Here is a 17,940-nt window from a genome sequence, read left to right on the forward strand (position 1 = left end):
TGAAAATAGTGCCCATAGAGTTGAATACATTTTTGTTGTGGAAACTGAAGGAACTGGTATTCATTAAAGCAGAGGTGTAAGCCTTAGCTGGTCTTACAATTCAATTTGGTTACGATTGGCGATGCCTTGACTATCACATTTTCTACATTACTTCACATTATATTTTTAAATATGACAGTGAGGTGAATCAGGCATTTTTCTGGTGTTCATTGGTGCAAATCGAAGCATCCATACAGTGTTCAGCCCCAGCGTTCGGTTGGCTGTGTGCTTGGATGCCATTGAATGACGTTGCATACGTTTTCATTTTCTGCGGGCATCCCAACAAACGTTCCACAGTGACGAGCGTTAACCTGTGACGAATGTTAAGCAGCGCCATGTGAACGCCAGTGAAACACCAGTCAAAGCTACAAACCTACCCGGAGCAGCGATGTACTCAGATCAGGCAGCCACAATTTTTATATTGCCGCCAGAAAATCACCAAGCAACAACATTATGGTATAACCGATTATGTTCTGCACTGCAGATTCATCCATTCGTGATGGATGATCGATTATGAATGAGATTAGGGCTGCAACTAACGATTATTTTAATAATCGATTAATCTTCCGATTTTTTTTTATTAATCGTAGAATCGGCTTTAAAAAAAAAAAAAAAAAAAAGCATTCATTTCCAACCCTTTATTCAAAAACAGAACCAAAATCTTTAGAAAGTGCACAAACATGTTGCTCCTTGAGCTGTTATAATAATAATAAATTAAAATTGAAATTGACTAACACAAAAAACATACACATGTTTCTGCCAAATATCGACTTTTTTTTTTTAATAAAGTGCCACCTGAGCTGCCAGAACGATAAATAATTTATAAAAAAATAAAGAACAATACAAATCGCAATAGAAAATTTAACAGGATTTGTTTGAATGTCAGAACTTGTTCTCTACACTACACTGCAGATGCACACACTCGCAGACGCACACACTAACAAACTCTCACACTGACACACACACACACACACTGCAAAAAATGCTTTTCTAACTTAGTAGTTTTGTCCTGATTTCAGTCCAAATCTCTAAAACATCTTAAATCAAGATACATTTACTAGACACATGAAAAAGCATAAGAAATGATGTCTTGTTTTCTGATAAAACATCTCAAAATTAAGTGATTGTTTAAAACAAGCAAAATTATCTGCCAATGGGGTAAGAAAACTAATCTTAATGAGATATAATCTCAAACAGAAGTTTTAAGCATCACTTAATTTTCTCATGCCGTTTTTCTTGTCTAGTAATCTTGATTTAAGATTTTTTTAGATATTTGGACTGGAAACGAGACAAAATTACTAAGTAAGAAAAGCTTTTTTTGCAGTGAAGCTATACATGACAACAGATTGAAAAATGAATGGTCCAAAAAAGGCTAGCGAATAAAAACATGACTTAAGTCTTTTAATGCAAAGTAACTATAGCACCCCTGCTTTATTACTGTTATTAACGCGCTAACGCTAACGTGTCATGCCTGTCAAGCTGGATGACGGGTAAACATTTACATTTACATTTACAGCATTTATCAGACGCCCTTATCCAACTACTTACAATCAGTAGTAACAGGGACAGTCCCCCTGGAGCAACTTAGGGTTAAGTGTCGTCCACGCGAAGACGCAGAGAACTAGTCCGAACGCTGTTTCATCCCCCCTCCACACCTGTAGGTGGCGCTGTAAGTCCCCGTCTAGTTCTCCTCCGCGGCGAGTTAAACACCAGCACCAGGGACATTACGTTCCTCACTTCAAACCGGAACAAAAGTAGGATTCTGTGGTGACTTCCCCTGCTGATGAACTCCCTTCTTCCTACTCAAACACTCCAACATGTTTGCGTTTCAGGTGCTGCATCATTGCCGTGGTGCTCCCGTGCCGTGCCATGTCGCTTTTGCATATTTTCGCACAGATTTCTCTGCCTCCCCCATGTATCTGTCCTCTACCTCCACTTTTTTTTTTTTTTTGCTCCACGCTGTCTATGAGGCGCCAAACTCTGCTAGCATCTGTGCGCGATAGAGACCGAGTGTGTTCACTCCGCTCCGCGCTCAAATAAAGTTTTTTTTTAATAATCAAACGTCTCCGTGTCGCGCGACATAACGAATCGATTAGGAAATTCGTTGCCAACTCTTTTAGTAATCGATTTTTATCGATTCAATCGATTCGTTGTTGCGGCCCTAAATGAGATTAATTTCAAAAACCCTATTGTAAAGTGTCAATACCATTGTGGTATTGATGTTGAAACGTACTGATGTTGAAACGATGGTGTCGTACGGTGGGTTTTGCCTCTGTCCCATGTGTCCGTCAGTGGAGAGGTGCCGGAGCACGCCTGGCTCTTGCTTTTGTTTCGACAGCACACTGCTGATCTCCCATAATCCCTCTGTTGTGATGTGAGAGGCGGTGTCAGCAAGGGGCATTGTGTTGATACTCATCTGACCATTAGCCAATTAGGAAATGGCAGGACTGCCCCACTGCCGGGGTGTTAGGGCAGGATTAGGGAGACATTCCGCACATGCGGTGACGAGGGCAGGGCGCGCAGCCGAGAACGGCCGGGTCGGGGCGAGAGAATCGCGGCTTTTCTGTTTGCACAGCAGAAACACCGGGCTTGGCATGTGCACCCTGCCTTGTTCGGCAGCCCGAGGTCTCGCCTGCCGTAATCTGCCCTGATTAAATCTCGCGCTCGCCGCAGGACACCCGAGAAGAGGCTGCAGCGCTAATGAAAGTGCAGCCGACAGTCTCACGACCGCACAGACGGGCTTGATCAGCTCAGAGTCCGTAACTTTGTCCCTTTCTGTCAGCCTGGCGCAGGATTGATTTGAGAACCCGAGGATTGAAGGGGCAGCCTGCACGCCCCCTTCCCAGAATTCCATTAATAGTTTTAGCTCTTGCAGGTGGCAGCTGGAGGCAGGGACGTCCATGGCGTTACTGATGACTGTTCGGATGGAGAACCTCAGCCATCGTCCCAGACACAGGACGAAAATGAGACAGGACAAAGCAGAAACGATGCTGAGAACGATGAACCGTCAGGCGATGGAGAGAGATGTTCAGCCGGGAAACATAATCAGGACCATGAGAGCGAGAAAATCAGAAAAAAAAAAAAGCTCATCATCGCCACGTCGACTCACATTGTCTCTGCTCAACGACCCAAGGCTGCGGGCAGGAGCAGATGTTCGGCCCTGGCGTCCTTTGGATGAATCACCAGGCGGGAATCAAACTCATTCACACCCACTGTGCAGACACCCACAGAACAAGGCCGCCCTCTCAACCACCTTGGAGCGCACGTTTCAACACACAAGGCATCCTGTCAGAGCTCATGTTTAAACTGACCTTGTGAACTGAATATGTGGCTACGTGGTCTTCAGCACTTGTTGTCAGAGATAAGCTATTATTAATTAATTAATATTAATTATAATTATATTGTTCATTAATGAATAATTCATATAAAAAATAACACATTCTAGAAATATTCAGATATGTTAATATTTTCTACACCATTAATTATGACACGAATAGTGGTGCTAAAAAGCATGAATCGAGTTATATTATTTAAAATATAATTTAATGCAATAATTTGCTGTTGGATTCCTTGCATTGAAATAACACAATTCTTCACTCACAGTTCTTCATTACACATTAAGAACATTAAAACAGTAACTTTATTTTATGTAATATTATCACCTGCAGTTATTTTTTAAATTGTTTAATGCTTAATGTTTAACTAGACACTTGTTGTCTACACATTATCTTCCCAATAGAGACACACTGCCCACAATAATGATGATGTCACACTCCATTTGATCTATGACAGTTGATATGATATAATATGATATGATCATGGTCTGTGAGGAGAAAAAAAAAACATTCAGCTTTTTAAAAAGAAATTGCTGCACAATTTTCTTCTGTTCTGCCCTTTCTTCATCACACACAGTGTTCCACTTAAACCCCAATACACCCATCCTGAATACCAATGCATTAATAAAGTTTCGCTAGAGGAAGTACCAGACTCTATTGATTTTTTTGTCCCTGCACCAGTTCCCATCACCTGGCAACATTGCAACAAACAAACACACAGAGAGCATGTACCTACCACTGCGCAGGGACTTGATCATGTTCTCTTTGCACTTAGTTTAGATTTTCCCTGGGGAGAAAAAAAACTCTTTCTTCTGTCTTTTTGCATAGACGGGACGTACATATATTTTCACTTGAGAATCTACAGAAGCCACAGGTGGGGAAAAAAAATCAAAACCCTCCACCAGCATGCTCAGTCTGAGGAGTTCAGCCCAAATTTCATCCTGATGCCTGGTCCTCCGCTCGTCCAAACAGCCAGGAGGCATCTCTGACTGAGGAAGACCGGTGGGATGATGTCACGAATGAGCTGTACTGCCTCTGGCTACCAACTTGTACGCGTGCGTACTGATCTCAGGTCAGAACATGCTGTCGTCAGCCTAATCGCCGGGTCCCTGTCACCATGCAGTGGCACAAAGAATTTGGCAGGGAGCTCGTCCTTTGATGTTCTACTACTTATTACCACGTGCTACTGAGAACATTGCTGTGCACGTTTCCTGCTGGAGACAGCGCTGAGACTGTAGATGATGTCTGTAGGTTTTTGTTTCTGTAAACACCACAGTTTCTCCTGTCATTTACTTCACTGCTGCTCCAATTACAGTCGGCGCAGGAGACCAGGCGAAAGCTCGTCTCACTCAGGGAACACACACACACACATGACTGATCAAATGGGACTGTCCTCGGCAATGTGTACACGTTGTAATATTTCATTCTTTTATAAATATCAGCTATAAGGTTTTAAGATGCATCCCAGTATCGAAGCAAACGATTCTGAAAACAGACGATCTAAAACTGTAAAAAAAAATTTTGCGAAAAATTTCAAGCTATAAGATTGGGCTGGTGTTGTAGTGAGTGAAAAAGAAAATTAATCATCATGCATCAAGAATTATTACCAAGGCATGACAGACAGCTTTAGAGATAAAAATCAGATTATTTTCCTTACTGTTATGTAACACCATAAGTGGGACACCTTTTGTGGTCATGATATTACTGACCAACCTCTGTGTGAAGAATGCATTCATGTAAAGGAGGCAATCATTACATGGAGAAGAGCACAGTGATGGTATAGGCGGCTAATGTTGTGTTGTGAGAAATTTTTATTACTGATGATGTCACTGTGTACAATACACCCCTATCCCCAGACCACCGTGTATACAATAATTATGCAACATTGCCAGAATCAAAATTCATACTTGGCCAGAAAACTTGATTCTTGACCCCCACTCTTGCGCTCAGCAGTTCCTCACACGTGCGTGATCCCTCACCCGGATCTCCACACAAGCACAGGAGAACTCCACTCTCCAGCAGGGCAAATGTCTCCTCTCCACCTGGCTGAAGGACTGGCGCTGTACTGCAGTGAAGCATGCTACAGAGAGATCCGTGCTATCAAGCATCTACAGGAATTTAAATAAAACACTGAACTGACCCAAAATTCTGGCCTCGGTTCCACTAAAATCACATTTCATGCATATAAGCTAATAAAAAAAAAAACACATCAATAATGAACAAACGCCGAATGCATTATTCATAAAGCTCTTCCCGTTCACAGCTCGGCTCTTCGCTCGGGGCGAAACACTCTGTGTTCTTGGAAACTTAACAGTCTTACAGCGTGGAGCAAATAATAACTTGAGCAGAGGGTTTATGTATATAATGTCGTGGAAAATGTATTCATATATTTACCCAACTGAGGGTTTGTATTTTTTAGGTGAGGGGTAGGGGGAACAGACACCACCTCATATAGTGATTTTATACAGGCACATATCGGACAAGCTGTATAATGACCACTCCATACACACACACAGTCCAAGGTGCAATCTATTACATAATGTGATTGTCATTGTGAAACACTGCAGCACAGTACTTGGTGCACACCACAAAATCCTCTGCTTTTAGCCCATCACCCTTGGTGAGCAGAGGGCAGCCATGACAGGGGCCCGGGGAGCAGTGTGTGGGGACGGTGCTTTGCTCAGTGGCATCTCAGTGGCACCTCGGGGGATTGGGATTCGAACCGGCAACCTTCTGATTATGGGGCCGCTTCCTTAACCGCTAGGCCATCACCACCCCAATACCTGTAATAACTTGCACCTTCCTTGCCACAAAACCCATTATGCTGGCGAACATCTCGAAAGAATCTTGGGAGTGTGATTCCATGGTCCACCTGGCGAACCTCCTTTCATTCTTTGTCTCATGTGTGCTCTGTAAATTAATTTTGCTTTGCATGTTTCTGGCCATCACGTTGTGTTATTTTTGTTTATGATCGCCATGATCGGCATTGTGACAATGAGCCTTCACGTCACCATGTCATGCACCTGTGGAACGAGAAGGACAACCTCACTGGTAGGTTCAGAGATTGGACAACAAGCACTTTTATCTTGCTGATTGGTTGTTTCTTGTCACATTGACCTGCGTGCAATTTTTTTCTACCTGATGAAAATTACCCAAGACTCAAGCATGTTTGAAAAAAGAAATGAAAATGCAAGCATGACACATTGAACTAAACATTAGATATCTTCTGGATGAGAAAATCATGTCTATTTTGCGTATGTCGGTCCAAGACCAATTCTATCCTTTTTTCTGTACTTTTACATTTACGTTTTACATTTACGGCATTTGGCAGATGCCCTTATCCAGAGCGACTTACAACATGCTTAAGTTACCATCGATGAAGAGATTAATTCCGGTTCACTAGGACCCCAACTATGAATACATCTATTTTATTCACTCTGTTGTAGATTCTGTACACAAGTTCGACAACAAGAAAATTACAATTTAATCTAAATATTCTTTAAAGAGGAAGGTCTTGAGCTGTCGTTTGAAGGTGCTCAGTGACTGAGCTGTTCTGACCTCGAGGGGAAGTTCATTCCACCACCGAGGGGCCAAGACGGAGAAGAGTCTAGATGAATGTCTTCCTTTTACCTTCAGAGATGGAGGGACCAGGCGAGCAGTACTGGAGGCTCGGAGTATACCAGGTGCAGTGCGAGGTGTAATAAGGGCTGTGAGGTAGGATGGTGCTACTCCATGTTTGGCTTTGTAGGCCAGCATCAGTATTTTGAACCTGATGCGTGCAGCTACTGGGAGCCAGTGGAGGGAACGTAGCAGAGGGGCGGTGTGGGAGAATTTGGGAAGGTTGAAGATTAGTCGTGCTGCTGCATTTTGTATTAGTTGTAGAGGTCGGATGGTACATAGTGGTAGACCAGCTAGAAGGGAGTTACAGTAGTCCAGTCGTGAGATTACTAAGGACTGAACCAGTAGTTGGGTGACCTGGGTTGACAGATAAGGGCGGATTCATCTGATATTGTAGAGAAGGAATCTACATGAGCGGGAAAGGTTGCTGATGTGAGTTGAGAAGGAGAGTTGGTTGTCTATTGTTACGCCAAGATTGTGGGCTGTTGCAGAAGGAGAGAGCTGCGAGTTGTCTAGGTAAATAGCAAGATCCTGATGTGGTGAAGAATCTGCTGGAATGAATATTAGTTCAGTTTTGGTGGGATTGAGTTGGAGGTGATGGGCTGCCATCCAAGACGAGATGTCGGTTAGACATGCAGAGATTTTGGAAGCAGCATGTAGGTCAGAGGGAGGAAAGGAGAAGAGGAGTTGTGTGTCGTCAGCATAGCAGTGGTAGGATAATCTATGTGAGGAAATGACCTCACCAAGTGATCTCGTGTAGAGGGAGAAAAGGAGAGGACCTAGCACCGAGCCTTGAGGGACACCAGTGGAGAGTCTACGTGGATCCTTTCCAAGTCACTTGGTAAGATCGCTCATCAAGGTAGGAAGCAAACCACTGCCATGCTGAGCCCCGAATTCCAAGCCTCTTCAGGATTGACAAGAGAGTCTTGTGGTTAACGTTGTCAAATGCAGCAGATAGGTCGAGGAGGGTAAGAGCCGTTTACAGTTTTGCCAATCTGGCTGCATGTAGTTGCTCGGTAACCGCCAAAAGGGCAGTCTTGGTGGAATGAGCTGTTCTAAAGCCAGACTGGTTAGGATCCAGGAGGTTGTTCTGTGATAGATGGAGTGATAGCTGGTTGTAGACACAGCACTCAAGGAAATGAGAGGAGGGAAACTGGTCTGTAATTGTTAATGTCTGTAGGATCAGCAGTGGGTTTCTTTAGGATTGGAAGAACCCTGGCTGTTTTAAATGCGGATGGTACATGGCCAGATGAGATTGAGCTTTGATATAAGAAATGAAACGGATGAGGTCAGGGGAGATAGTTTGAAACATCGCAGAAGGTATTGGATCTAGTGGACAGGTGGTTGGGTTGCCTGTGGATATAATCTGAATGATTTCATCAGATGTGAGCTTAGAAAATTGATTTAGAGTAGTTGTAGAATTTTCAGAAGGAAGAGTAGGATTAGTGGTGGAGAATGTCTCACAGATTTTTTCAATCTTCCCTGTGAAGAAGTTGGCAACATCATCAGCTGTTAAGGAAGTTGGGGCAGGGGGAGTCGGAGGGTTGAGTAGGGATAAGAAGATGTTGTGGAGTTTTTGAGGGTTGTGGGCAGAGGCTTCTAGTTTTGCTTTGTAGAAAGCAGTTTTAGCAGCAGTGAGGTTAGTGGAAAATTTGCGCAGAAGATTCTGGTAATACAGCAGGTCTGAGTCAAGTTGAGATTTCTTGTATTTTCTCTCCGCTGCTCGAAGAACTCTTCGATTGCTGCGCAATGTATCGGAGAGCCAGGGCGCAGGGGGAGAAGTCCTTTTGGGTTTTGTTGATAGAGGACAGAGTTGATCAATGGAAAGGGAAAGTGAGGTGAGGAGAGAGTAAGTAGCGGTCTCTAGTGGTAAGGAGAAGAATGAGTCAGAGGTTGGGAGATGTGAAAGAATGCAGGAAGATACAGATGAAGGTGAGGCAGTGTGAAGGTTGTGTCTAATGAAGGATGGATGGGGGACCGTTGTGGATCCTGTAGGTACAGTGAGTGTAAAGGTCAGGAAGTGGTGGTCAGAGATGTGAAGGGGAGTGGAAGAAAGGTCAGAAGTTGGAGAAGGTCAGAAGTTTACATGGCATGCATGAGCTAAGTATGACCCCATCTGGACGTCAACATGTAGTCAAACCCAGATATGGTAACTTTATGGACGTCATGGGGACGTCTAACACAGCTGCAAGAAACTGACATTTTTAATGAATGAATTGTGCACTGTGCATAGACATGTAGAAGCAATGTCTTTTTCAGGTTGCAAGTCACTCTGTAAGTCACTCTTCAGCATCTGTCAAAAGCCATAAATGTAATAGTAAATGAACATCCACTGTTGGTCCTCTGAAGGTACAAATTGTGATGCCAGATGATGTGGTTTTTTTAAGTATTCTGAATGTCCAGAATTTACAAGACCAGGTCTAAATGAGGTCGTTGTGAACGTCTTTTCTACATAAAATGTCAACTAATTTTATATAATATTTATTTTTTTCCTTATTATTATTGATGAATATGAATAGATTATTTGTGATTAAACATCATATATGTAACCAGGAGATTTATATTGGGCATATACAAGCAGTAAAACTGAGTTTCCTGGTTCAGTGAAAAAAATAGAGCCTTTAAGACGAACTGATAATGTCATCACCCATGGACGGGCGCTGCAGTGCTTCCAATCTGTGAGTTCACCTGAAAAATAATGTGGAACGACATTTTAAGATGATTTGAGAGCATGAGCATGTTTGTGTCTGTCTGTTGCAACGAGTTGCACATTACTTTCTGGATTAGAATTTATTAGCTAATGTGAAAAGTGAGTAAATTTTTTTTTTAGAGCGCCATTAACGGGGCACGCCATACTTATGACTACAGATATGACGACATGACAGACCCCGGCACAGATCCACCTATGACAGGCCAAAGATCCACCTATGACAGGCCAATGAATGGTGAGTCAAAACACTTTGTAATTCAGTGGGTGGTACCGATTCACCCCTAATTGTTGTAATGACGTAATTTCAGATATATGTTGTGTCTTCTAATGCTGCCCTAATCTGTTAAAGTTTGTCATTAGATCATTTCTAAATTAAACTTTCTGTGGTACAGATGCAGTGACAGATGGAAGGTGGATATTCCCATTGCCTAGGGATGGTAAGTGTTGATCTACTGGCAGAGTGAGATGACAGGACACTGGGCGAGAGAGAGGGAGATAAAGACTTAATACTACAACTTTCTCTATTTGTCTTCTGTCCTCTTGGACCACACAATATCTTCTTTTCAAATATAGCTGTGACTTTTTCTTCTACCGTCAATTGTCACATGACATAAAGCCTTTATACTACACTGATGCTTTTCATACATTTATCATTCATGTGTCCACTGCTTTTAACCATCACCCTTGGTGAGCAGTGGGCAGCCATGACAGGCGCCCGGAGAGCAGTGTGTGGGGACGGTGCTTTGCTCAGTTGCACCTCAGTGGTGCCTTGGCGAATCGGGATTTGAACCGGCAACCTTCTGATTACGGGGCCGCTTCCTTAACCACCACTGCCCCAAATATGGGGACTTGCTGTATGACTGCAGATTGCCTTAATATTTCTAATCACTTGTCTTTTTCTACTGCAGATGGAGTCATGAAATTTGACATGACAGCCACAAAGGGCTTTATAAGGTTGAAAGAGCATTTGGAGCATGCACCACAAAGATGTGGAGGTGGAAGACACACAGTCGTCTGTCAGGACTGAATCTCTCAACTGTTGTTTAGTATTGTATATATTGGATATACTTGGTGGATGTAATGAATAAAAATGGAAAGAAATGAGTGGGCATTGATTTTTTTCGGTAAAGCATGATGTGTATAACTGTAACATGTATAATTTTGTTTCCAGAAAGTGGGGGAATTGTTAAAATTAGTCTAAAATGAGTTTAAACTTAAGTGTAGAAAAGATGTTCACAATGACCTAACTTGGACTAGAATTAGACCTCGAACGGAGGTCTTGCGGATGTAAACACTGGACGTTCAGAAGACGTCAAAAAAAAATCTTACACAAAGCATTTATCATAATATCTAAACGATATGATGCCACATTCACTGCCATTAATCCCACTATCCTCTTTAAGATATGGTCAAACAAATTTGGAGGCAAGAGGTGAAAGGTGCGGGTAGGCACCACGGTGGCCTCATAAGACAGTTATGTATCATTATTATTACTACTACCACTTAATAGGATTTGCAAAGCAGGTAAATTCATGTGGCCTATGTTGCTTTCATATAAATACAGATTTAATATCAACCAGTTTTAAGAAACTTTTTTTTCTTCCTCCATTTGTGGATCGATAGTGCCCTTATTTGCCTATATTGCCTATGTCACAGGCCAGCCCTGGGCGTGGCATGTGGAAAACATTTCAAGGCACTGGTTGAAAAGGATCCTTGCACTTTAAGAATGTGATTAATCCAATTTCCCCATCATGAAGCCATCTCAGGACACATACGTTCCCTCAGTGGATCCTTTATGGGCCACGATAAAAGCCACTCAATAGCGTTAAATCTCCATCTTCTTTGATTTTTGCTGCAGGATGGCTTCCTTCACCCTGGTTCAGGTTTTCTACTCTGGTCCTGCTCTGTAACAGTGAAATTGGCTCACAAAACCAAGACAATTAGACGATGTGCTGGAAAAATTGAAACTCCAGAAACAGAATGAATTCTGGAAACTTCCGAGCTGCCCAGTGAAAGAGAATGCAAATGAAGGGATTTTTCCAGTGATTAATTCTGGCACTTTGGAGGCGATTATGGGAAGTCAATCAGATGAATAATGTATGTACACACTTTATCAAACCTGGCAGCTTGGGCTGGGGCAGGAAAGATGAATGAGAGAAGCCAATAAGCAGCTTAATGACAATAAATAACAACAGCCACACAGCCCTGAGTGAAGGACGCCATGAAAGACAGAAAACAAATCTGCTTCAGCCATGTACATAAAATATAGACTATTGTGTGCGTCACACAAGTGTCCACCTGCTCTAGGAGATGTGATTTGTGATCTGGAGGAACTGGTGGCAACGTGACTCTAAACACTGTCCAAAGTGGCGGTGAGGATTTACATGAGTTCAAGAACATGAGCTCATACCTTGGAAGCTATTCCAACATTTGAGGAATCCAATGGTAGAAGCAGAGAGTAAACCTCCTCAAAGTTTTTTTTTTTCTTGCAAGGAAAACACAAAAAGAGGTCAAGCTTCAATGAGAGGACCAGTAAATTTGTAGTGTGATTGTACTGTGATAGCAGTTCATAACTCATAGTTATTCAGACCTGAATGTAAATAAATTGGACAGATGTTCTTGGACAAACAGTCCTACAGCTCTTTGTTTAACCCAAATTTTTGCGTGTCAAGGCACTCAAATTCAATCACATGTGTCAGGAGACACCGCAGCACATAATAACTGTGCCCATCACAATGTATTTCCCAACGGTCAACTGCAACACAAACACGGAACAGGAACACACAATTGCCCGAGGAACCAGGGTGAAAAAAAAAAAAACTCCAGTTGACGCATCCTGACAGGCGAGGATGCTGGAACAGTTGAAATGTTGGCGAAAATATCTTCTCTTAGCTTCCCTCGCCACTCCCTCTGTCTCGTGGGGCTTGTGGAAAAGTGATGGATAAAATGAAATGTCTGAATTGTCTTGCCCCGGACGAAGAACCCGGATTTAAAGAGTGGGTTTGTGAGCAGCTTGAGATGATGATGCTAGGCAACCAGTGAAGTGAGAGGTGTCGCTGGGTCACTAGTACAATAATGCCTAATCTAAATCTACATCAAATATGTTTAAGCAATACAGAGAGTTCGATGACACATTAATGTAGACTGATAGCAGGATTTTTAACGTGTGATTTGCTGAGAATAGAGACCTGACAAAAAATCAACAGCATTTTTATATTTTATTTTATTCCATTCCATTCTACTCCAATGGATGTTGAATATTCCTATATGGGCAGTGGTGGCCTAGCGGTTAAGGAAGCGTCCCCGTAATCAGAAGGTTGCCGGTTCAAATCCAGATCCGCCAAGGTGCCACTGAGGTGCCACTGAGCAAAGCAGCATCCCCACACACTGCTCCCCGGGCACCTGTCATGGCTGCCCACTGCTCACCAAGGGTGATGGTTTAAATGCAGAGGACAAATTTCACTGTGTGCACCGTGTGCTGTGCTGCTGTGTATCACATGTGATAATCACTTCACTTTTTCTTTTTTTTTTTCCCCACTGCAGTACAGTGGCAATAAGATTCAATTATATTTCTATGTATACAAGAACTAAAAAAAACACAACGAAGGGCTCTAGCAAATTCTTTGCTGCTTCATATTTTGCCACGATTCTTCGAAATTGATGAATTGTATGGAACTGAAGCAAGAAAGTCAATAAAACTCATTATGATGCCTCATACTCAAGGTCCTACAGCCTTTTTTCCTCTGAGAGGAAAAAAAGATGTGTTTTTCATGGTGAGAAACTGGGTGAAGATGTTCTTCTACATAAAAAAAAATAGTGTAACTTCTTGTAACCTCTTTGAAGTATTTATGTGTTTATGGTTTATATAGTTCAAATAAACTGTAAATAGAACCACTGCATACATGCTAAGTCAAAACAACTTAACCCTAAAATGTCCCACTGGGTTTAGGCAATATGCAAAAATGTCACTATAATATTTTCCCACGTGCCTCTCCAAACTTTTATGAATTTTCCACCTTGTTTTTTTGGTGCTATCTGACAGGCTGTTAGACCAATCCACACTGAGTAAAATTGCAAAGGTTATAATCACATTCAACTTTCATTTTATCATGATCCGGTTTCCCGGGATTCGAGGATTACACCAATTCCACTTTCCCCCGAGGAGAAGGATGAGTAAAGTGCTCTCTAAAATAAACAAGATAAACCTGAAAACCATGCATTTCACTCCAAGAGCTGCTGCAGCAAGTAACCCATAATTACAATATTTAAGAAGGCACTTGAATGCAGAGCAGGTCCTTCAGCCACTCGCTTGAATTTATGTTTTGCCTCCAGAGACGTCGCCAATCCTCCCACCCCACAATCCCTACCAAGCCAGCGAAGGTTTGTCAGTATTCTGTTGGACTGTGCTGTTCCCCATTCTCGGATGCAACAGAGCCATTAATCCAGCGTCCCTCATACCTGCACTCATCCCACAGCGTCCCGCTGCGCAAGTCAAACCCTCCCCACAGGTTATTCTTAAGAAGTGGGAACATTCCGTCTTCGTCTCAAGACTCGTGGAGCTGCGTCTTGGGCTTTCCTATCAGCACTGTGCAGCCTCTAGTGTGTGTGTGTGTGTGTGTGTGTGTGTGTATGTGTGTTTATAAGGGTTGCAGGGCTTAGTGAGGCTTTCACTCCTGAGAACCGGGAAGAGTGGAAAGACACCATGCTGATCCTGAGAGACACGGATACATATTTATGATCCCTCTTCATTGTTCCTGTTAATCTGTGTGGGTCTTTGTGGCAGACCGATGTACAGTGTCAAGAGATGCACACACACACACACACACACACACAATGGTAAATCGAAAGTATTTGTTTGTGTGTGGCACTGTCTCTAGAAGAGGAATCGGAAAAGTAAATTTCCACATGGAGGACATTTAAGACTGACGTCATATCTTGGGCATAATAACTGGTGTCAGATGCCCAGTTTCTGTTTTCAGTGTCAAGTGACAAGTGAGTGATGGTTGTTAAACACAGACACAAAATCCCAGTCCAACTGAAGGAATTAATGAATGCATCAGAATGGAGAACATGCTCCTCCTAAAGCTCAAAAAGCTCCAGCCTGCAGACGCCGCCGCGGCGCTAACGAAAATAAAGCCATCTGTCATTTAAACGCCCGAGGCTCATTTAGCACAACACAGCACGGGGAGGGGGAAGGAGAACAGACAGAGTGAAAAGAGCGCCGAGCGTTGCCGTAAAGGTTAACTACCCTGGTCCAGACTTCACAAGACGTCCCGGACCAGAACGTTCGAGCGTGTCATGCCGCCGCTGCAAGGGCGCTTATTAAAAATCGCCTGGTGAAGTGACCTGCTCTTTGGGCCAACGCTGCTCTAATGAGTCGCCCACCGGAGTCACAGAGTCCACCACACTACCTTCATCTTAGAGAAGAAAAAGAAGCCGTCTCGCGACCTGAGAGACTGGATAATCAGCCGATGACTTCCTGAAGGACAAGAGCAACAGACATCTGAGGAGAGAGGACGTTTAATTAGTTACACGGAAGAGGCCGCACACACTCAGTCCTTGAACACAAGTGAGTAACTTGTGATTATTACTTTCACACGAGAACTAGTAAATTACATAAAAGAGGAGGCCGTTCAGATCATGGGGTGGAAGCTGCACCTCAGTAAAAAACATTCCATGCTCCGTAACCACACGCTGTGAAAAGAAGTCAAACTCCCACATGGGCTTTTATCAGGAACGTACTTGCGGTGGGTGCTGGAGCGCGACGTGAATTAACAGTGCGTTGGCGCAGAGCGTGAAGCAGAGTGGCGTGCGTGGGTTTGGTCCGGTGCATGGCGCGGGCTGGGCAGCGTCTCCACGGCGGGAAGAATGCAGGCAGAGCCAGAAGGAACAGTAGAACTAACCTTGGAATACTGGTACTGGATGGGTCATATGGAAACGGGTCGTCGTGGGGGCAGATGTGGGGTGGGAGGGTCATCGAGGGCGTACATCAAGGGTGAAAAGAAGCCAAAGCAGGCGGTAACTCAGCGCAACAGGATCAAGAAACGCCTTACCGCAACGTGACGTTAGTCGACAAAGACTTTGCCAACACTTTATTATTGCTCAGAACTAAATTGTGAGCTGATTTCTTCTCTTAATAAAAAACAGACAAAAACATCAACCACTTAACCAGCATTCAAGATATGCGGAACACATCAGAAGGTGAATTTAGGAGTCAGGACACACACACACACACTCACACAATGTGTTTAAGTCACACCTTGGTCTAAGTGGCTAATGCACCTACATTAGCACATCAGGAGACGGAGGTCCACGTGAAATTACACACTACCCCTGCCCCAAGCCGCCCCCTCACTTAGGGCTTTTACGCAACAATTTCTCCTCTGTTGGAGAAACACAGGAGTCATTACCCCAAAACTACTTCAGCGGAGCTTGAAGTGCAAGATTCATGACCATCACAGCTTATTACATTCCATTTGTTATGTATGAGCCAATCTCATCCATTACTGCAGCTCTTCTTTTAATGGAAGACATTCAGCTAATTAGCGTGCCACAGCAAAATGGCGGTGTTGTAGCAGAGGGTCCGAGTTTTAAACAACCTACTGTACAGTCAGGGAGACGTTTAGACACTGTGGTCAAATGTAAGTGACATTTAACACACTGTGGCTATAATAATACATCTAGAAGAGCATCCTTGGTTGTCACTACAGTTAGGTGTCAAACCAGGCATTGAAACAGTACTGGTCTGATGTGTGCCTAAGACTGCCATTGGTCATTAATTTATTAGGCTGGTGTTTCCAAAGAAATCACACCAGTGCAGATACAACAGCATGTCGCTCATTTAAGTTGCTGCATTAGAAATGCACATATGGACTTTGAGGCCATGCGTAATGCATGAGAACTGTAGTCTTTCTCTTATTTCACTTAAGCAAACTTGAAATGTCGGTTTCAGTTTCCTGCTTCTAAGTTGTAGGTTTTACCATAACTAGAAGCATGAAAATATATATTTTTTAATAGAATTAAATGTAACAAAATTTCAACTTAATTGCATTTTCATAGGTCCACACAGTATCACATATTATATTGAAATTAAAATAAAAAAATGTTTTGATAAGCTTAAAGGCAGTTTTCATATAATTATATTATATAACAATAAAATTATGGAAATAATCAATAATGAGGAATATGATTTTGGTTTAATGCTTCTAGTTTTGGAAAACCTACAACTTTAAAGCAGGAAACTGAAACCCACATTTAAAACTTGCTTAAGTCAAATAAGAGAATGACATGTCTACTACAGTCCTCATGCATTACACAAGTCCATTTGTGCATTTCTAATGTAGCAATAAAATGAGCGACACGCTGTTGTAGCTGCACTGGTGTAATTTGTTAGGACACACCAGCCTAATGAATTAATGAGCAATGACAGACTAAAGCACACATCAGACTATTACTGTTTCAATGGTTGAGGATGGGATGCCTTCCTCGATATTGCTATGTAACGCAGCAATGGCTACTTACTACTACTTACTACCATTGTGTCCCTGAGTAAGACACTTAACCCTACGTTGCTCCAGGGTGACTGTCCCTGTAACTACTGATTGTAAGTCGCTCTGGATAAGGGTGTCTGATAAATACTGTAAATGTAAATGTAAATGACACCGCAAATTGGGGACGGCAGATTAATGGAGAAAAAGATAAATGGTCATCGCCTGGGATTTGTTAGTTTAAACCTCACTTTCATTTAGCCAATAACGCACCCAATAGTATAATCAAAACTCTGTATTATCCTGTAAGTTATTGTCATGCCACTGGTACTGGGTCAGATGAGTTCCCATATAGCTCGTCAACTTCGCAGCTCATCAGCTCAAGTTTAAGTAATTTGTTTCGTTTCTCAGCCTTTTCCCCTCTCCCTTTCCAAACATGCAGCACTGGTGGTTTGTGCTCACGTTCGCAGAACAGAAGCCTTACCTGCCTCTTTGCACCGCTCTGCGATTGGGATGACCAGTCTTGCAACATTCGTTCTTCTGCATCAGCTCCGGCCATCGTGCCTGACAGTTATATAGACTAGAGCTGTAAATCTTGGATCGGGTCGAGTTGGATTCGTGTTCAGTTTCTATAATTTTAGTCGGGCTTGTGGCGGGATGGTCAGTAAACACGACCTTCTGGTCTATAGTACCTATCCTTTCTGGATGATTAGTCTAGCGCTCGTTGCACATGCAAAGAAAGCCGGGCTTT

The 17,940-nt window shown here is 42.9% G+C and overlaps 1 protein-coding gene across 18 annotated transcripts in view; it reads right to left on the reverse strand.

Annotated features, from left to right (window-relative positions):
• Positions 1–17,940, reverse strand: part of magi2a (membrane associated guanylate kinase, WW and PDZ domain containing 2a) — a 94,038-nt gene that overhangs the window by 44,892 nt on the left and 31,206 nt on the right. Inside the window, exon 1 of one of the 18 annotated variants that reach the window (XM_028955613.1) lies at positions 4,111–4,378. The exons of 16 other annotated variants lie outside the window; for them this stretch is intronic. In XM_028955613.1, coding sequence (XP_028811446.1) covers positions 4,111–4,132 — 22 coding nt within the window. In that variant the 5' untranslated portion in view covers positions 4,133–4,378. Of the gene's footprint in view, positions 1–2,272; positions 2,337–4,110; positions 4,379–17,940 lie in introns of those variants that run through there. One more of the 18 variants, XM_028955617.1, reaches the window with a different exon arrangement.

The sequence above is a fragment of the Denticeps clupeoides genome, chromosome 15 (assembly GCF_900700375.1).
Source record: "Denticeps clupeoides chromosome 15, fDenClu1.1, whole genome shotgun sequence".
NCBI classification, from domain to species: Eukaryota; Metazoa; Chordata; class Actinopteri; order Clupeiformes; family Denticipitidae; genus Denticeps; species Denticeps clupeoides.